Below are 20329 nucleotides of genomic sequence, written 5' to 3'. Positions count from 1 at the left end.
TTCGCTGGCGTCTGCAGAATTGCTCCTCTCGCATCTTCTCACCCCTCCCTCCGGCCGACGCTGCGCGAGTTTGTGGGGTTTTTTTTCCCCCTTTTTAAATACGTTCTCACGGTGTCCTGGTTTCGGCTGGGATGGAGCTGATTTTTCTCCTGGTAGCTGCTGTGGTTCGGGTTTCGGAGGAGGAGAACGTCGATAGCGGTCATGTTCCCAGCCATCACCACCAATCAAGGCCTTTTCCCAGTTTCCCGTGTCCAGGCGGGCGCGCAACCAGACAGACAGCCGAGCCGGCCAATGGAAACGCTCCGCACCACGGACGTCGCGCTCTGTTTATGGATGGGGCTGGCCACGGGGACGTGGAGTTGTCAGCTTTTTGGTTTTCTGGGAGTTTGAATCCTCTCTCAGCCAGGAGTTTGAATTTTCTTCGGGCTGCGCATCGGTCACCAAATGGTGAGAAAAACTGTATTCTAGATAGCTTGCTTTGCATATTCATTATTATAATTATTATCATTACTATTATTATTATTATTACTATTATTTCCTTTGTTGCCTTATTAAACTGTCTCTCAACCCACCAGCTTCCCCTTTCGCCCACCCTCCTCCCCACCCCGCCGGGGGGAAAGGGAAGGGTGAGCGAGCGGCTGTCCAGTGCCGGGTCAAACAACGACGCGCCGAGACGCTACCACCGTCGCCGACGGGCTTGGCCTTGGCCAGCGCGGGGCCATCTTGGATCCGGCTGGAAAACTCTTCTCGGAGACAGCAGAAGCTTCCAGTAGCTTCTGGCAGAAGCCACCCCCGCCCCCGTAGCCCCCTCACTACCAGAACCTCGCCACGCAAAGCCGATACAGCTTTACACTCCAGAGTTTCCGCGTAGGAAGTGGAAATTTTTGATCTATTTTTCCTTTTTGCTGAATAAATTCAGCCCAGCGGGGATTTTTAGCAGAGCCCTGGAGGCGGGTGACGCTGAAGGCGCCGTGCTCTCTCCACTCCCCTCCGTTCCGCAGTCATTTCTCACCTGGAGGTGGTTTGAAACAGTTTGCCTGCAGAGCCGGGGTCGGGCAGTGCTAACGAGGTTTTGAATCATCTCTTCTCACCAGAGCGGAGGAAAAAAAAATGAGGTGCTGGGCTTGCAGCTGCTTTCCTCCGTCGGGGAGTGAAAGCAACAGGCTCAAAGCAAAACCAGCCCAGAGAGGTGAGAAGATGAGGAGAAGGAGGTGCAAGGAAGGAGATGAAGCCTGGTGGGAAAAGCCCTCTTGGTTGAGAGGACTCGTGGCTGGTTTTGAGCAGCTCCATCCGCAGGAGAGGAGGGATGGAGCAGTGGGCTGGACCAAGGCTTGCTCAGATGGCAAAAAATGATGGAGGTTGGATGGAGAAAGCAACTTTCACCACCTCCAGTCCAAGAGAAATTAGAGAAATAAGAGGTCTACGAGTGAGGATGAGAAAGCAAGCAGTGGGAACTGGCAGAAGATGCGGAGCTCCATTAAGGTGATGCTGGTCCAGGGAGCATGGAAGAAGGCGGCTCCTCCTCGAGCCTGATTTTTAGGGAGAAGATTGTGAGATCCGGGTGCGTTTCTCCATCTCTTCCTGCAGCAGAAAGCGAGCACAAGCTCTGCTCCAAGAACTGGATGGCGTATGGGGAGAAGTGCTACCGGCTGTCTAAACAAAGTTGGGTTTGGAACGAGAGCGAGGACTGCGAGGTGTGGAGAGCTCAAATGCCAATCATCCAGGACCTGGAAGAGAGGGTCATACAAAAGTGCACAAGTGGCCAGGTCCTGCTGGGGTGGAAATCACCCAGGTTTCCATCTAAACTGGGTCCATGGTGGGGTGGTTGGCTGCCCACTGTGTCCAGTACCCATGCACTGGTGTGCTACGGGAGGACTGGTCCCACTGTCCTCTCTAAGCCTCATCAGGGTTTCATCTCCAACGTCATGGAGGGAACTGACCACCTCTGGGTTGGGCTGCACTTACCCACCAGTGCTCAAAACTGGAAGCGGGTGGACAGGGCTCCCTTGGACCAGCTGAGGTGAGGGTTGCCTGAGGAGATGCTCGGATGCGGATAGAGAGCCCCGGAGTGGCTCTGGGAGATGGGAGGGAGAATTTTTTTGGGAGGGAGAATTTTTTTGGGAGGGCTGCTTCATCTTCTGCCTCTCTGGCAGGTTCCAAGTCTTGGGCAGCGTGGACTCGGAGAGTGGTGCAAGCCAACCAGATCAACTCGGAGACCTGCCAGGCAGCGTCCCAGCAGATCTGCGAGAGGGAAGCCATCGAGACACCAAGCAAGGTGGGAAGCGTGGGGGGCAGCGCACGGAGACACCCCCTCATTCTGAGTCAAGCTGATGCAAAACCCGCATGGAAAAACATAAAAAAAACCCCAAAAACCTCAATCCCTTGCTCCTTGGTAGAAAAGAAACAACAGCTTGGGTGGGGTGGAGTTTCCTAGACGGCTTGATCAGTCACTCTTCTCTGCTAGCCCCCCATACCCTTTAAACTTTTCTCCCTTGGTAGAAAAGAAACAACAGCTTGGGTGGGGTGGAGTTTCCTAGACGGCTTGATCAGTCACTCTTCTCTGCTAGCCCCCCATACCCTTTAAACTTTTCTCCCTTGGTAGAAAAGAAACAACAGCTTGGGTGGGGTGGAGTTTCCTAGACGGCTTGATCAGTCACTCTTCTCTGCTAGCCCCACATACCCTTTAAACTTTTCTCCCTGTTTTAAAATCAAATTAAAAAAGGAGCAGCAAGCTGCAGAACTACCCACAAAGCGCCACAGGACTCCACCACCCCTGGGAAGCGCTGGGCGATGGATGCTACCACCCATACCCAACCTGGACCATCAAAACCTTGCTCAGGCACCTTGCAGCCTCACAGCTCAGCCCGTTTGCTACGGGAAAAAGACCCGCAACGGACCAAAAAAGATGGGTGAAAGCACAGCTAGCCTTCTCTTGACCTTCTGCTGCAACACAACCTGTTTCCGTTTTCAGTTTCGCAAGGCTTTGTGCAACTGCTAAAACCTGTAACCGTGGTGTAAGCAAACCATCTGGACCAGTAAAAAGAGGAAAAGGCACAACTGGTTGGCCAACAGCGGGGTTGCAATATTGAACAGTAGCTCCTAGCGAACATCCAGCCACGATCTCGTATTCTTCCAGGGGACACAGGATCCCGACAACTCAATGTGACACCACAGCGGGTGGCAAAGAGCTTGGTATCCGAGGAAAGGGCTGTCCTGGGATAAGCCTCAAGGAAAACCGCGGGATCTGGATTAACCGGAGCGGTAAGAAGCGGTTGTTGTAGTTCAGGTTAAAGCATCTATCGGTCAGACAACAAATTTCAACCCTTGGCTACTCACATGGAGTACAACCACCCCCTCAACACCCCGTTGTTACAATCACCCCCGTCTCCCAGCCAAGCCGACGGTGAGGGTGCCTCACCCCAGCCCGAGCCAAGGAGGAAGAGCATTTCTGGCTGCTTTTCTTCCTTTTTCCCCTTGCTATTTCATCCAAGAATCTCACAGCTCGCTTGAAGGGTCGCAAGCGATGCCGAAATTTGGGAATTGGAAGTACCAACCGGCTGAGAAGGAGCAAAACTAAAATGGAGCAGAAAGCCCTGCTAGGGAAAAAAATAAAAGGAAGCAAATTTCACCCTGGCTTGGTTTTAATTTCGCAACAGAACAGAAACACGGGGCTTCAGCAGAAGAAATTTGCCCTGGGGTTGTTTTTTGGAGGAAGCAAGAGAAATGAAGCCAATTTAAAAACTCCAGCGGCGCAGGGAGCTGCAGCCACGGAAAGCTGGGTATTTGGGCTTTGGTTTTTATATATTTTTTTAATAAAAAAGGTGTTGAGATGCTACACCACTGACATGGAGAAAGCGCCAAACCATTGGCCCTTCGTAGCAACGGGGAGTAATTTCGCAATGCTACGACCCACGAAAGCAAATTTCGAGACCAAGGGAGCCGACAGCAAGGCAGATCCCACCACAAAGTCCCGTTTCACCACCAAAATCCTCATCTCCTCACCCGTCCCCGGCTCGCAGGTGGCGGAGGGGTTGAGCGCCCTCGGCACCGTCCGGCTGGCCGCTCTGCCTCCCGGCTCTCACCTTGGGAGAGGTGGGCGATAAAAACCCCAAATGGGGTCAAACTTCATTAGCTTCTCCCTGCAAAGCTAAAACATTCGCCAATTAATTTACACCCCTCAAGGTTTTACTTCCCCTCCGATTCCCAGAGGTGGGAAAGGGAGAGGCAACGGCGCTGATCAACCCAATTAATTTGGGGATGAGCGTTCGGAAGAGGGAACGGCGATCGGCATCGCCGGGAACACCTTCACGGCTGGGGGGATTCGCCCGGCGAAGACGGGGGGGTTGGAATAAAACTGGGGGTTGCAGGTTTGGGGCAGCGTGGCCGCTCCCCGTTCCCCAGGTGAGGAGGGGACGCGTCGGGGTGGGCAGGGACGGATCCGTCACCACTCTGGTCTCCTCCCCAGTGCGTTTTGGCGCGGTGATGAGCTGGAAGGGACCACGGGTGGCATCTGCCACCAGCCCCAACCTCCTGTCTAGACTAGATGACCTCTAAAGGTCCCTTCCAACCCAGAGTGTTCTATGAAGAAGCCACCAAGGATGGATGGAGATGTGCAGAGGGCACTGAAACCCTCTCGCCTCGTTGGTTTGCCCACAGATCAGACCATCACCTTCAACCTCAAATGCTCAGCAAGATCTACTCATAATCACAAAAATGAAAATACGCATTTTGGAGCGGTTTCTCCCCAAATTATTAGCTGGGCTGTCCATCCAGCCACCCAACGCTTTTATCCACCCATCCTTGTAGGGAGATGCCTCCCATTCTCTTTTTTTTTTGGTGCGCGTTCTCTTTTTTTGCAGGTAAAAAAATCCAACGCTTTGAGCCCCAGGTGTGGGGGGACCTCCCAAAACACCCCACGGCGACTCACCTCACTAATTACCCACCAGACAGCGGGGAGCCCTGAAAGGGAATCGCCCCAGTATCCCCAAGAAAAGAATCATATTAATAATAATCAGATTTCAGCGCCCAACCTCCGGTGGATCCGAGAAGAAACGTGGGATCAGAGCTTCCTTCTTTAAGTTTCTATCAGGAAGTTGAAGCAACGCGATCCCCTCCGGTGGGGAATCGGAGCGGGGTGGGGGTGTTTATTCCGCACCAGCTCGCGGTACAGAATTGAGTCACCGAAATCCCGTTGGATTTCCTCGGCCCTCGGCGCATCGCTCGGGCTGCGTCCCCACCTCGTGGCTGACTGCTCAAATTCAGCTGTTTCTCTCGGAGGTTTTGGGGCTGGAAGGGTGGTTTTGGAGAGGTTTCTGCCTTTCTGAGACTTCGCGAGGGAGGGGTTAACCCCAGCTTGGCACTGACCTGTTTCCAGCAGCCGTCTTCGTCCCCAGCTTGGGCTCATTTCCTTTGAATTTGGGGTTTTATGCTGAAAGCAGAAAAACGCGGGCGGCTCCAGGGTGATGGAGCCCCCTGTAAGCACCTGAAGCAGGGGATCAACCAAGAGATCCAACCCTTAGCGAGCCCGATCCCACCCCGAAAGCAGAATCCTGCTGAGGAAGGTTTGTCATACCTCGTCCTGTATTTATTTTGCCTTTTTGTTGTCCCTTTTCCTGGAAGAGATTTTTTAACTCTGCATTTCAAGCCCTCGTGGGAGCACAAATCCACGTGGATCTCCTGGAAATTCGCCTCTAGAAAGACCGAACGAGCCAACCGCGATTTTTATAGCTGGATGCAGCAGGTTTTCTCTTTCCTGCATCCCCATTTTTCACCACTAAGGTCCCTTCCCACCCAAACCATCCTACGACCCTTCCTCACCTTTCCGCAGCGGGACGGGAGAAGCGCTAAGACCCCGAGAGCTGCTGGAAAACAGCCCCCAAAATCAGCCAGCGCCCTGCAAGCTGCAAGCGCATCATGTGCTTGCTTTTGGCTGCTGGTGAAAAGCAGGGAGGAAAGAAAAATATATACATAAATATATCTATTTTATATATATATATATATATGTATGTATAAGTCCATGCAGGGAGGAACGAAAATATTTATTTTTTATATATATATATGTATGTATAAGTCCATGTAGGGAGGAACAAAAATATTTATTTTATATATATGTGTATATATATGTATTAGTCCATGCAGGGAGGAAAGAAAATACGTATTTTATACATATATATGTATTAGTCCATGCAGGGAGGAAAGAAAAAAAAATATATATATAGGTCCATGCAGGGAGGAAAGAAAAATATATATTTTATATATATATGTATTAGTCCATGCAGGGAGGAAAGAAAAATATATATATATAGGTCCATGCAAGGAGGAAAGAAAATATATATTTTATATATATGTGTATTAGTCCATGCAGGGAGGAAAGAAAAATATAGATACACATGTTAGTCGATGCCCGTGCCAGTACTGCGCTGGCACTGGGAGGAGGAGGCGGCTGCGTCCCCAGTGGGAGCAGACCCTCAGGCACCTTCCTTTCTCCCCCCAAGCTGCTCCACACCTTGAAAAAAGAAAAAAAAAAGCAGCTTGGCTTCAGAAGCGGCTCTTTGTGGGCTGCCGCAAGCAGGTGGAAGAGCAGAGCGCGCAGGGGAGCGGCGCACCGGCGAGCGCGGGGTTTTCGCTCTCACTCCAGACACGCAAAGCACCACCGCTGCTGGTCCCCGAGCTCTCTTTTGCTCTGGAGAGGGGGATAAAAAACCCCTCTCTCGGCCTAAATCTCCATGCCACGAGGGCAGGGACCGGCCGTGGCGCTGACCACCGTCTACGCCAAGCCCAACGTGCCACCGTGCTCCGCTCCCGGCGCCCGCGGGAAGCTCCCCGGTAAGTAAATTTGCTCGGTACCGTCGCACGCTGGGCTTCTCTCTCCCCGACCTCGGGGTGGTTTTCTGCTCGGCGGTGGACGGGGTTTGGAGGAGGCGACGCTCCTGACGCTGGCAGACCCTCACCCTGCAGGAAAGCCCAGGGAAAAGAGGATTTTTCACGCCTTTTCCATCGGTTTCCTAAGCTGAGGGTGGCCAAAACGCAACGCTTCGCTCTCGAGCGGGTTCGCTACCCGTCTCCAGCGTGGGGCAGAGCGATGGCAGGAGCAGTTTTCTTTCCCACAGCCTGATTTTCTTGGAAAGGGGAAAAAAAACCCAGCCAACCCCCAAAGACACCACCGTGCAGGGCTTCACGCGCTCATTTTTTTTTTGCAGCCAAGCAGGGACCAGTAACCTCTCCCCATCACTTCACGCATCCCGAGGGCGTTGCTTCGGGTCTTTCCCTTCCCCAGGGCACCCCTGGGTGCAGCACAGGGAGGAGAAGAGCCAAGCTCCGAGGCTTTGCTCGCTGTGGTCAAGCAAGCGAGGCAGCTTGTGGGTTCTCACCTCCGCTGCTCCTACAGACGCTTGCAAGGCTTTGTCGCTGAGCGGAGCGACGCGGGGGACCTGCCTGCTGCGAAAAAAAAAGCTGTTAAAAGCAAGGTGAAGACCACAAAAGTGCTGCTTCCTCCCTCGCTCCCAGTACCGGTCTCGTTGCAGGTCCTCGGTGGTACTGGGCGCTGCTGGGAGCTGGATGGGTCGGGACCGCGGTGCTGGCAGGCGTCGTGCTGTGGCTGTTGCAGAGACCCGGTGAGTCCTCCAAAACGGTGAAAATCCACCCCAAATCCATCCAAACGCCTTGGGCAGAGCCAATTTCTCCTGTGTTTCCAGCAGGGAGCAGCTCCCGGGCCGCTTCTGCCCCCGCACAGTCTGATTTCGGAGTATTTTTGGAGCCTGTCCCCATACAGGTCCCTTTCCCCACCCTGATGGCGGCTGCAAAGACCCCAGGGGTCCCCCTCGGAGGATCCCATCCCCAGGCAGCACCTCGCTCCGTCCCCAAGAGCTGCTTTTCGCCCCCAGCAATCGCATCCTCTGGTCTCGGCACGGCAGCACAACGCTGCAGGTCAAACCCATCCTCATTTTAGGTGGGAACGGCCCGATCCCGAGCCAGGGCGTGGAGGTCCCGGCCAACGCGTGCTCCTGGGAAAGCTGCCGGACCACCAGCAGCCGACGGGACCTCCCGGAGTTCAGATGCTCCCTGAACTGCTTCCAGCTGCAGCTGAGACAGCGGCTGTGTCAGCGAGGAAGCCACCACGCGACAGGTACCACGGCTCAGCATCACCCACAGCTTCGGGGCTGTGGATGGAGACCACGTCTTGCCAGGGAAGCCGGAGGGTTGTTGTCCGCTTTCCACATGGAAGGGGGACAACAAGGCCAGGAACATCGGGAAAACACCCTGAGAACCCCCCCCAACCCTCCCAACCGCTGTCCCCATCCGCCCTGCACCACCCCACGCCCTCAGCACCTTCCTCTGCTGCTCCTCACGCTTTCCCCCCACACCAGGGGGGACTTTTCCAGCACGGGCACAGCCCCACACATCTGGAGGGGTTCAAAGAGCAGGAAAAGCCTCGAGTCTCCTGGGAAGGGGGGCGGGTTGCAAGAGCCTGGTGCCCCCCCAGCTCTGCCCCTCATCCCGCAGCACCCGGGGACCACTCACACTCATCCTCCGCTGCAGGCACCTCGCCTTGCCGGCTCTGTCCCGCAAGCTGGCGGCCGTTTGCAGCCAAGTGCTACTGGGTGTCCCCAAAAACCGGAGCCTGGGAGGTGGCAGTGGACAACTGTTGGAGGCAGAGGTCTCAGCTGGTCGTGCTGGAGAGCGCGGAGGAGAAGGTAAAAGACTGCAGGGGAAAGGCTCCTGCGTTGCCCCCGCATCGGGCTTTTTTAAGCTTCGCTTTCCACAAAAAGCCGCTGACGTTCCCTTCCTGGCTCGCAAAGCGCCCGAGCCCACGCTGCCGGGCGGCGTTTCAGGGAGAAACGCCAGAAAAATGAGCCCAGAGGAGATCAGAGGAGAAAGGCAAAACCACGCTGCCCCATCCAGACTCCTCTATCGCCCCAAAACCCGCTGTTCCCCTGCCCACCACCTCCTGCCCACGCTCCCAGCTCTTTCCAAGCACTCCCCGACCTTCTCCAGTCCCCCAGGGTCATCTGGGGAGGATCAAGGTCTCCACCCCAACGTGATCGGCCCTAAGACTCCATCCCTCCCCTCCCAGGCTTTCCTCGGGGAGATGATCGGAAACGCCTTCCGAGCCTGGATGGGGCTGAGCATCAACCAGACGAGAGGGAAGGAGTGGACGTGGTGGGACGGATCCCCTTTGCAAAAAGCCCTGTGAGTCCCTCCCCGCTCCGGCTCCAACACCCACGTCCCAGGGGAAGCACCCCCCAGCCCGACGCTCACCACAGACCTGGCTGCTCCCAAAATCCCTCCGGAGCCGGCAGCAACGCTCGCGGGAGCGAATTAAACCCGAGCGACGTGGGTCCGGTCTCTAAACGGGGAGAAGAGAGGAAAAAGCAATTAAATCCTTGTTCCCGTTTTCCACACAAAGCAAAATCAGGGAGAATTCAACCCGTTAGAAAGCATGAAGGTTGCCCCGGGGGTAATATTTTTCACGCAGGGGTGCTGTTGTAGCCAAAGTGACCCCAATTTATGGAAAATAGGCGGTTTCTGGTAAAGCCAATATTTATTAGACCAGTAGTACACACACAGGGGTGTGGGGAGGGGAAGCAAGTTTTGGGGGGTGCACGGGTTCCCCCCAACGCTTCTGCTACCCCGACACAGCTGGGAAAAACAAGACGCAAAGGGGTTGTACGTTCCGGTGCTCACAGCCTGGTTCAGGTTCAGGTTTTTTTTGGGGGGAAAAACGCCCTAATGAGATAAATATTGCTGCTGGCAACCCAGCGTCCGAGCGCATGGCGGCAGGCTGATGGCCATCACGCTGCTCTCCAGGTTTCCGGCGCCGGGTACTGCGGAAGGCGACGCCTGCGCTGCGATTTGGAGGGGTCAGCTGCACTCCCACCTCTGCAGCGCGCCGCTGCACTGGGTGTGCCAGAAAGAAGCCACCGAGATCTGAGCCGGAGGAAACGACGCGAGGGAAAACGGGACAGAAACGGTGCCGGGCGGATTCACCGGGATGTCAAAACACAGCCCAGAGCAGCGGTGTGGTGGCTCCTCGCCGAGGCCGAGGTCTTCTCCTCCTCCTCGCTGAGGCCGGGGTCTTCTCCTCCTCCTCGCTGAGGACAGGGGTCTTCTGCCTGCAGAGGTCGGGGTCTTCTCCTCCTCCTTGCCGACGGTCTTCTGCCTGCTGAGGTCGGGATCTTCTCCTCCTCCTCGCCATGGCCGGGGTCTTCGGCCTGCGGAGGTTGGGGTCTTCTCCTCCTCGCTGAGGTCGGGGTCTTCTCCTCCTCCTTGACGAGGCCGGGGGTCTTCTGCCTGCTGAGGTCGGGGTCTTCTCCTCCTCCTTGCTGAGGCCGGGGTCTTCTCCTCCTCCTCGCTGAGGACAGGGGTCTTCTGCCTGCTGAGGTTGGGGTCTTCTCCTCCTCCTTGCCATGGCCGGGGTCTTCTGCCTGCTGAGGTCGGAGTCTTCTCCTCCTCCTCGCCGAGGCTGGGGTCTTCTGCCTGCTGAGGTTGGGGTCTTCTCCTCCTCGCTGAGGACGGGGTTCTTCTGCCTGCTGAGGTCGGGGTCTTCTCCTTCTCGCCGAGGCCGGGGTCTTCTGCCTGCTGAGGTTGGGATCTTCTCCTCCTCCTCGCCGAGGCCGGGGTCTTCTGCCTGCTGAGGTTGGGGTCTTCTCCTCCTCCTCGCCATGGCCGGGGTCTTCTGCCTGCGGAGGTTGGGGTCTTCTCCTCCTCCTTGCCATGGCCGGGGTCTTCTGCCTGCGGAGGTCAGGGTCTTCTCCTCCTCCTCGCCATGGCCGGGGTCTTCTGCCTGCTGAGGTCGGGGTCTTCTCCTCCTCCTCGCCATGCCCGGGGTCTTCTGCCTGCTGAGGTCGGGGTCTTCTCCTCCTCCTCGCTTAGGACGGGGGTCGTCTTCTCCTCGCTGAGGACAGGGGTCTTCTGCCTGCTGAGGTCAGGGTCTTCTCCTCCTCCTCGCTTAGGACGGGGGTCGTCTTCTCCTCGCTGAGGACAGGGGTCTTCTGCCTGCTGAGGTCAGGGTCTTCTCCTCCTCCTCGCCGAGGCCGGGGTCTTCTGCCTGCTGATGTCGGGGTCTTCTCCTCCTCCTCGCCGAGGCCGGGGTCTTCTGCCTGCTGAGGTCGGGGTCTTCTCCTCCTCCTCGCCGAGGCCAGGGTCTTTTGCCTGCTGAGGTCGGGGTCTTCTCCTCCTCCTCGCTGAGGCTGGGGGTCTTCTGCCTGCTGAGGTCAGGGTCTTTTCCTCCTCCTCGCCGAGGCTGGGGGTCTTCTGCCTGCTGAGGTCGGGCTCTTCTCCTCCTCCTCGCCATGGCCGGGGTCTTCTGCCTGCTGACATCGGGGTCTTCTCCTCCTCCTCGCCATGGCCGGGGTCTTCTGCCTGCGGAGGTCGGGGTCTTCTCCTCCTCCCCGCCGAGGCTGGGGGTCTTCTCCTCCTCCTCGCCGATGCCGGGGTCGTCTTCTCCTCCGCCTCGCCGATGCCGGGGTCGCCTTCTCCTCCGCCTCGCCGAGGCCGGGGTCGCCTTCTCCTCCGCCTCGCCGAGGCCGGGGTCGCCTTCTCCTCCGCCTCGCCGAGGCCGGGGTCGCCTTCTCCTCCGCCTCGCCGAGGCCGGGGTCGCCTTCTCCTCCGCCTCGCCGAGGCCGGGGTCGCCTTCTCCTCCGCCTCGCCGAGGCCGGGGTCGCCTTCTCCTCCGCCTCGCCGAGGCCGGGGTCGCCTTCTCCTCCGCCTCGCCGAGGCCGGGGTCGCCTTCTCCTCCGCCTCGCCGAGGCCGGGGTCGCCTTCTCCTCCGCCTCGCCGAGGCCGGGGTCGCCTTCTCCTCCGCCTCGCCGAGGCCGGGGTCGCCTTCTCCTCCGCCTCGCCGAGGCCGGGGTCGCCTTCTCCTCCGCCTCGCCGAGGCCGGGGTCGCCTTCTCCTCCGCCTCGCCGAGGCCGGGGTCGTCTTCTCCTCCGCCTCGCCGAGGCCGGGGTTGTCTTCTCCTCCGCCTCGCCGAGGCCGGGGGTCTTCTCCCTGCTGAGGACGGGGTCCTCTCCCAAGCGCTGGCCAGGTCCGACTCCGAAGCGATCCCGTTTCGTTCCTCCACTTTGCGTTTCCGCCCCTCTCCTCCAGCTCCTCCAAATCCACCAAAAACCCAAAGACACCCAAACCAGCAGGACCGAGCTTCGCAGCGCGGCAGCCGCCGGCGAAGCGAGGAGTTTTCCAGGCCTCTTGAATATTCCCTCGGAGTCTCCCTGCGACTGCAAAAGCTGGAAAGACAGCGGGGTCAGACCAAAGTAAGGCTCCTTCCGTCGCAGCTCTGTCATTGTCATGTTTCTGCTTTTCTAAGGAACAATTAAAATAAATATATAGCCCAGGACACTTGCTACCATGTTGCGTAGGGTTAATAGCAGCTTGTGCTTGATCTCCATCTCCAATGGGATCCTGGGGTGCATCAAGAAGAGTGTGGCCAGCAGGACGAGGGAGGTTCTCCTTCCCCTCTACACTGCCCTAGTGAGGCCTCATCTAGAGTACTGTGTCCAGTTCTGGGCTCCCCAGTTCAAGAAAGATGAAGAGCTACTGGAGAGAGCCCAGCGAAGGGCTACGAGGATGGTGAGGGGACTGGAGCATCTCTCCTACGAGGAGAGGTTGAGGGAACTGGGCTTGTTCAGCCTGAAGAAGAGAAGGCTGCGAGGGGACCCTAGAAATGCTTACAAATATCTAAAGGGTGGGTGTCAGGAGGATGGGGCCAAGCTCTTTTCAGTGGTGCCCAGCGACAGGACAAGGGGCAATGGGCACAAACTGAGGCACAGGAAGTTCCGTCTGAACATGAGGAAGAACTTCTTCCCTCTGAGGGTGACGGAGCACTGGAACAGGCTGCCCAGGGAGGTTGTGGAGTCTCCTTCTCTGGAGATATTCAAGACCCGCCTGGACAAGTTCCTGTGCAGCCTGCTGTAGGTGACCCTGCTTCGGCAGGAGGGTTGGACTAGATGACCCACAGAGGTCCCTTCCAACCCCTACTATTCTGTGATTCTGTGATTCCTCTGCCGAGGGAGGAGTTCCAGGCGAGGCTCAGGAGGATTGCTGAGTCCCGCCGGGGTGCTCTGCGGGTGGCTGCAGATGGAGTATTTCATCTGGGAGCACCAGTCGCTGCTGATCCCGTCAGCGTTGACATAGGCACACTGTCCCTCACCCCGGACGTCGAACCTGCAGCGAAGGGCACAAGGAAAACCGAAAAGGAAGAGAAAAGGTGGATGCCAGCCGCAGGTCGGCGGCTGAGCACCTCACAGGCCGGTCAGCAGCGCTGCAAGGAGCGGGGAACACCCTTCCCAGCAAACCACCTGCCCCAGGCAGCACCAAACCTGCCTCCCGCTCCACGAAGGGAGGGAATATTTTCAGTTGCTTCGTCCCAGGGATGCCCTCAACCCCCTGCCGGCATCGGCACCACGCAAATCCACGGAGCGTGGTCCGAGTGCTTTAGCTCAAGCAAGAAACGTGGTGTTTAATTGCTCCCACCTCATTAATTTTATATATATATATATGTGTGGGTGGGTGGGGGGTGTCTTCTGGCATTCAATCCCTGCCCCAACTCAGCCCAGGACACGGTTATGTTCTCCAGAAGACACCGGGACGTACAGGTTGTTGAAGAGAGACCCGTTGAACCATTTCCAAGGTCCGGAGCCTTCCCTTCGGAGACCGACCCAGTAGTGCAAGCGACTCCCGTAGCGCAAGAGGAAACGCTGCGGGGAGGGGAGGAAAGCAAGTGTCATAACTATCCTCACGACACACCCTCCGCGGGAATCCCAAATCTGCTTCCCAAAAGCCACCCACACACCGTTTCCTCGGGGATTGCTCATTTACCAGCTCCTCCCGGGTGTCGACGGCGGCCAAATGGGCTCCGAGGGAAAGGCAAGAGCTCTGACTCCTGTTCCAGTCCGCTTCGTCCTCCACGAAGTAAAAGCACTTCTCCCGGTACCCGATCCCGTCCTCCAGGCAGCTGGGAAGGACAGGAGCGGGACAGGATGGACAGGACGGGCATTTCTTAGCTGGAAAGAAGCAGAACACGTCCTGGTGACCTACGCCGGTGGGTTGTCTCCAGGGGAGGAGAAGGCTTTGGCGGTGGGCACCTCCGTCCTCCGTCACTTACCCGCCAGCGCGATGATGGTGAGGAGCAACGCCGCTACGACCACGGTGACCCCGATGGGGACCTTTTTATCCTTAATGCACTTGAGGCTAAAACCTGGGGACAAACCGCATGGAAGAGGCATGGCCGGCAAACCCAGGGCATGAAGACCACCCCAAGCTCCCTGCAGCTCTTTCATTTCCCCCCATGGGTGCCTTTGACACCTTTAAATGCAGCCAATAAAGCACGTAGGAAGGCCACAGCGGGGTGCATGCTCAGCTCACGGGGTGCATCCCAGTGCTTTCAGCAACATCCGAGGATTTTTAGGCCTGCCTGACCTCATTGCGTCCTCTCCATCCCAACTCAGCCACGCGAGGTGGGCCCCATGCCCTGACCCACAGCTTGGGCCTCTTCTCCCAAGTAACGAGCAACAGGACGAGAAGAAACGGCCTCAAGTTGCGTCAGGGGAGGTTTAGATTGGATTTTAGGAAAAATTTCTTTGCTGAAAGAGTGGTCAGGCATTGGAGGGTTCAAAAAATCCCTGGAGGGGCTCAAAAAACGTGTGGATGTGGCACTTCGGGGCATGGTTGAGTAGGCACGGTGGTGTTGGGTTGGTGGTTGGACTCGATGATCTTAGAGATCTTTTCCAACCTTAATAAGTCTATGATTTATGATTCTTGGGCTGCCCTGCGCCTTGCAAACAGCTTTACCTTCCTTGCATCCTCCTCCCCTCCACTCACAGCTACATTCACTAAATTTTAGCTGTCCACGTCACGCTGAGCCCAGCCACGACCTCCAGAACAAGACTGGTGCTTACTGGTCCCTTCCTCCGCCCTCTGCTGCGACGGCATCATTACAGAAGCTGAGCCTTCACCTGTGCAAAGGAAACCAGGTTCTGTGAAGTCGTTCCACAGGAAATGACAAACCTTGGTTGTTTTTTTCTCCCAGGACAATCCACGGAAAAAGGCCCATTTCCACTTCATCTGGTTTACATGCACGGCAGGAAGGGGAAACGTGATTTCTGTCTTCATAAAGGGCTTTGTTTCTCCAGGCCAGCTTTGATTTATTTTATTGGCTTCTGTCGGCTCTGCTTGCCCTGGAGAAGTTTTGACTCAACTGCTTCCACATCTCTTCAACTGCAAGGTGCTTTCAGCTCCAGTCCCCACCCCAGGGCCCTCATCCCATGCTGGATGGTCCTTCAAACCCATCTGAGCCAGCCCCACAGCACAGAAACCACCCCCTCATCTCCCCATCCTACGCGGGGCAGCTCTTAAAGCCTCTACGAGAGGGGATGGTGCTTACGTACCTGCATCGGGAGCAGCTTCTGGCATCCTCGGGGACACAGAGGGGACAGCAGCACCCTCTGGGGACGAGCAGGTCCCTCAACTCCACCAGCGAGGAGGTGAGCAGGGCGAAGAACCACCTCGAGACCGCAGCACGGCACCATGGACCAGCCAGGTCGCGGGGCTTTGCCAGGATGCTCCTGTGGTCACTAAAAAGACAAAAAAAAGCTCACAATCCTCCCCCAAACCCTCACATCGCTTTGTTTTCCGAAATCTCATCTCCTCAGAGCTCCTTTTCTCCTGTCCCAGCCCTCTGAATCACTGCTCCTCAAGACCACCCACGACGGCATATTTTTCTACGTAGTTCTTGCAAACTGCTCTTCAAAATTCCTTGGGTTTTGGTTTTTTTTTTTTTCACCTTTCCCTGGACACGGCCTTTTCCCAACGCCCACTGCAAAACACCAACAGATTCAGATCTCTCCTCGCAGGAGCCAAAAGCCAAAGCGGTCCCCGGGCAGGAGCTATTTGCAGAACATTTGCAAGAAAAGCCACAAATAAACAGAAAAAAGGCCCCCACCGATGCAGAACAGAAAAGCCTGCAGCTGCCGAGCAGCCCCTGAAACCCCTGGCAGCTGCAGCTCCTCTAAAAAAAGCGCTTCCGTATTTATTAAAATCACATCTACCCAAGGCCGGCATCAGAGGGACAGCTGGTGATCCTGTTTAGTACGAGCGGTGTAAATATAACTCCCACTACCCCTCCCCATACTTTGGACCTTGTCTATTTACACCAAATATTCTCCAGGTAGGAACAACCTTCAAGAGTTTGCAAAGGTTACCAATCAAAAGGGTGGGGGGGGTTTATTTATTTCCACCCCAAACACTTGGTTTTGAATAGGGTTTCGCTGAGGTAGCATTTTGCTCCTGTACCCGACACCCAAACCCAAATTACTCCCGCTCCGGGCTGCGGCGTGGGGCGTTCTGAAAGCAGGTGATGGAGGAAGGGGGAAGGAAACAAAAAAAAAGACACCGAGAGTGGAATAACAGAGAAACTCGATCCTCAGAAACTACTCCCAAACACGCTGGGAAATAAAAGGCTTTTGTGTCCTGGAAAGGGTGCCAAGAACATTACAAGCGAGCACTGGCTTAAGTTTATGGCCTTGGCAGGGGGAAGCATTGCTGTCCGGTGAAGCAACGCCTTCGCCAGAGGCACGGGGAAACAAATCAACAGCGCTTTTGTCTAGCGAGGAATCCACGCAGCAAGGAGGACTGAAGCCCTGCCGAGTACTGCTGCAAAGAAAGGAAAAATCCACCTTTTAGACAGGAAAGAAACCACCTTCTATCTGCGAAGACTGGAAAAAAACCACCTTCTGTCTTCGAAGACTGGAAAAAAAACACCTTTTATCTGCAAAGAAAGGAAAAATCCACCTTTAATCTGCAAAGAAAGGATAAAAAACACCTTTAATCTGCAAAGAAAGGATAAAAAACACCTTTAATCTGCAAAGAAAGGATAAAAAACACCTTTAATCTGCAAAGAAAGGATAAAAAAACACCTTTTATCTGCAAAGAAAGGATAAAAAATACCTTTTATCTGCAAAGAAAGGATAAAAAATACCTTTTATCTGCAAAAAAAGGATAAAAGCCACCTTTTATCTGCAAATAAACCCCACCCTCTGCACGCTCAGAGGAACGTGGGCTTCTCCGCTCCAGCTTCCTAGCCCAAACTGGCAGGGGAATCGCTGCCGGGCTTGGTGTTCCCAGCTCCTGGGAGCTGCTGGGAGAGGACAGGGAAGCTCCCACTGAGCAACCCATCTCCACCACGCAGTTGTTTTCTCTGTGGCAGAGGAAAAATTGCAATTTGCCCTCTCTGTGCCCACTGCCTCCAGCCAGATGAGGGACTGAAACACACCCAGGGACGCTCTGCGCTGCCGAATCCCAAATTTATCCCCTACCTGCAGCACTGGAGCAAGAATCCAGAAAATTGGAAAAAAACAGGAGTGGCCAACACCAGGCAGCTGCCAAGACCCCACTCCCTTCTACATGTTTCCACAGACAGAGGTCGTTTGCTGACGAAAACCGTTGCCTTAGGAACCTCCTTATCGAATCCCTGGATTTTTTTTCCGGTTCATCTCACATCCCGCTCCATCTCCCAAAGCGAGACGGGCAGACGGGGGATTCTGCACCCCAAGTCCCCCTGATTTTGGGATTCTGCACCCCATGTGCCCCCGGTTTGGGGACTGTGCACCCCAGAACCCCCTGGTTTGGGGACTGTGCACCCCAAGTGCCCCCTGATTTGGGGATTCTGCATCCCAAGTGCCCCCGGTTTGGGGATTGTGCACCCCAAGTGCCCCCTGGTTTTGGGATTCTGCACCCCAAGTCCCCCTGATTTTGGGATTCTGCATCCCAAGTGCCCCTGATTTTGGGATTCTGCACCCCATGTGCCCCTGGTTTGGGGATTCTGCACACCAAGTCCCCCTGATTTGGGGATTCTGCCCCCCAAGTGCCCCTGGTTTGGGGATTGTGCACCCCAAGTGCCCCCTGATTTGGGGATTCCGCATCCCAAGTGCCCCCGATTCGGGGATTCCGCATCCCAAATCGCCCCGATTCGGGGATTCCGCATCCCAAATCCCGGCCAGGCTCTACCGGGACTCGCAGAACCGGAGCACAGCACCCAAGCTTGATGCTTTTTGGGGTGCAGCAGCACCTTCGACGCCATCAGCATCGACAGCGATTTCTTCGTTCCGTCTTCGCAGCAAAGCTCGCTCCGTTTTTCCGTGACGCGACGCACCGCACCAAGAGACACGGCCCGATAAAAGGCACGAGCCCGAGCAGTGATTATTCCAGCTCGCAGCTTTCCCAAGGCTCCGGTTCCTCCACCGTCCGTCCCACCACCCCGCACCGCAGCCCCACAGCCCACCTCGACCTCCACCGGGCCCCGCAGGTGCGGAGTTTGCTTTCCTCCCCTCGCTCAGCTCACCCTTTGCTGGCAATCCCGGCCTCAAACCGTTTCAGCAAGTCGTTTGGGTTTGGCCCAGCCGTCGCCGGAATGGAGAACTAAGCTCGAGTCCCAACTTCCTTCACCCAGGCCCAGCCCGAAGCTCCCACCACGCAACGCTCTCCTAACCCTTTTTCCCCCAGGCTTTAACTTGTGCCCCATAACTCACCGCTCGGTCCAAGGGTGCAAACGCCGGGAAGCGAAACAATTCCAGCTCTCCTGGCTCCGCTGCCGACCGCTGGAGGCTCTTCAGCCCACGCCGAGACGTGCCATTGCCCGAGCAGAGGCAGGCTGGCATCCTCAGCTTGTCCTGCCAGGGCTAAGCGGTCTCTTGGGAGTTCTCATCCCATCTCTTGTCTCCTACAGAGAAATACAGAGGGGATTTAAAGCTTTCTATACATTCTCCAGCAAGAAAAAAAACAACACAAAGAAATATTTGGGATGGGCACATCAGCAGGTTGCCCCGGAGCAGCGGCGCATGAAAATAAAAACAAAAAAACCCCAGAGGAAGCACTCCACCCTCAGCCATCAAAACAATCAGCTCCAAGCCAATTTAATTACAGCAGCACTCAGCAGCGCTGACCCTCCTCTGCCTCCTCCAGCGCCCGTAAGCAGAGCGGGGAGGTGGGAGCCGCTCCGGCCGGCTGCGAGAGCGACGCGGGTGGTTGACAGGCGCTGAATCCCGTCGGCGCTTCCCCAGAAACCTCTGCCCGCTCCCCGGCCGGGGCCTCTTCCCCACTTGAAAGGTTCAGTTCCTTTTGCAAAAGGAGTGTTTGAAACCAAAACTGAACGTGGGGGGGGGCAAAGCTGCTGCTCTCTGCCCCAGCTGGTGACAAGCACAGAAAATAAAGCTACGTGCGGGCCGGAGAGCCGGAGGGCGATGTCAGATTTCCCTCTCCCATGCAGAAATCGCGGAGGAACCGGTGGGAAAGAGCGAGAGGAGCTGGGGAAAACAACCGAGGCGGCGTTTTTCTACCTGGTGGGAAACGCCTCTCTCTTCTGCATTGGCTCCCTTCTCGTTCTCAGCAGAGCCCGCGGGTGAGGAGGAGCGCGGGGACACGCGTGGGTCTGCCCAGGGCTGTTTGCGGGTGCAAGGCCGCGCACGGGGGCTCTCGGGGTGCCCCCTCAGCTCGATTCCGCCCCCCAGAAGCAGCTGAGGGTGGTAGGGACAAACCCAACGCGGACGATGGATGAGGAAACCCTCGCTGCGTCCCCCTCCAAGCGCAGCGATGGAAGGGCGGGCGTCGGGGCTGCTGCAGACGGCCCCTTCCCAGCGCTCCCAGTCCATCTGCCCACGAGCATCCCAGTTCAGGCAGCTGTTTGCACGCAGCGGGGACGGGAGGGAGCGCAACACCATGGGGCAGCCCCACGGAGCTCCACGCCGCGCTCTGAGCTGGGGAAGCCCCGTTTCTGGAGGTTGATGCTATAGGGAGAGGGCTCTCCTCTCTTCCCCACCTCCCCGGACGCGGCAGCCGCGGCTTCGATGCGCAGCCGGCCCCGTATCCTGCGTTCCCTGTCCTCCTCCTCTGCTCAGCAAAGTCCCCTCCTCGGAGACCCCTTCCAGCAGCCCAGGGTGCTCAGAGCCCCGTCCAACCCGGCCCTGAACCCTTCCAGGGAGGGGGCAGCTGCTATGGGCAACCTATTCCAATGCCTCACCACCCTCAGAGTGAAAAATTCACTTCTTGCACCCAACCTAAACCTCCCCTCTTTCAGCTCAAAGCCATCACCCCGTGTCCCATCCCTCCATGTCCTTGTCACTGCCCCTCTCCAGCTCTCACAGCCCCTCCAAGCACTGGCGGCTCCTCTAAGTCCTCCCTCAGCGTTCTCTTCTCCAGGCTGCCCCAACTCTCTCAGCCTTTTCTCGCAGCAGAGGGGTTCCAGCCCTCAAATCATTTTTAATTATTCATTTTAAATCATTTTTAATCCCACCCCCCAGCCGCTTTATTCCGTTTTAACCCGAACGCTCTCACCGCCGCG

At 56.5% G+C, this 20329-nt stretch overlaps 3 protein-coding genes across 5 annotated transcripts; 2 read left to right on the top strand and 1 right to left on the bottom strand.

Annotated features, from left to right (window-relative positions):
* Positions 1-55: 55 nt before the first annotated feature.
* Positions 56-4335, top strand: LOC142359660 (killer cell lectin-like receptor subfamily B member 1B allele C). 3 transcript variants are annotated; one of them, XM_075412126.1, is made up of 3 exons: positions 56-447; positions 2154-2275; positions 2723-4335. In XM_075412126.1, the coding sequence occupies exons 1-3, from the start codon at positions 132-134 to the stop codon at positions 2996-2998; spliced, it is 714 nt and encodes a 237-aa protein (XP_075268241.1). In that variant the 5' UTR covers positions 56-131; the 3' UTR covers positions 2999-4335. The 3 variants fall into 3 exon arrangements, with proteins under 3 accessions (XP_075268241.1, XP_075268242.1, XP_075268243.1); XM_075412127.1 differs by lacking the exons at positions 2154-2275; positions 2723-4335 and adding an exon at positions 576-2048; XM_075412128.1 differs by lacking the exons at positions 2154-2275; positions 2723-4335 and adding an exon at positions 576-2048 and having other exon boundaries at positions 376-447.
* A 2302-nt stretch (positions 4336-6637) lies between these two features.
* Positions 6638-9931, top strand: LOC142359661 (killer cell lectin-like receptor subfamily F member 1). Its single transcript, XM_075412130.1, has 6 exons — positions 6638-6825; positions 7524-7613; positions 7949-8125; positions 8539-8693; positions 9074-9189; positions 9808-9931. The coding sequence occupies exons 1-6, from the start codon at positions 6726-6728 to the stop codon at positions 9929-9931; spliced, it is 762 nt and encodes a 253-aa protein (XP_075268245.1). The 5' UTR covers positions 6638-6725.
* Positions 9932-12377: 2446 nt separating this feature from the next.
* Positions 12378-20278, bottom strand: LOC104332287 (C-type lectin domain family 2 member B-like). Its single transcript, XM_075412129.1, has 8 exons — positions 18522-20278; positions 16671-16762; positions 15384-15569; positions 14895-14951; positions 14102-14194; positions 13816-14000; positions 13591-13694; positions 12378-13161 (listed from the first exon to the last, which is right to left on the bottom strand). The coding sequence occupies exons 3-8, from the start codon at positions 15406-15408 to the stop codon at positions 12975-12977; spliced, it is 651 nt and encodes a 216-aa protein (XP_075268244.1). The 5' UTR covers positions 15409-15569; positions 16671-16762; positions 18522-20278; the 3' UTR covers positions 12378-12974.
* Between the last annotated feature and the right edge of the window lie 51 nt (positions 20279-20329).

This window comes from Opisthocomus hoazin, unplaced genomic scaffold (assembly GCF_030867145.1).
Source record: "Opisthocomus hoazin isolate bOpiHoa1 unplaced genomic scaffold, bOpiHoa1.hap1 HAP1_SCAFFOLD_123, whole genome shotgun sequence".
NCBI lineage: Eukaryota > Metazoa > Chordata > Aves > Opisthocomiformes > Opisthocomidae > Opisthocomus > Opisthocomus hoazin.
The sequence above is the reverse complement of the archived record's forward strand: the minus strand, read 5'-3'. Positions and strand labels throughout refer to the sequence as shown.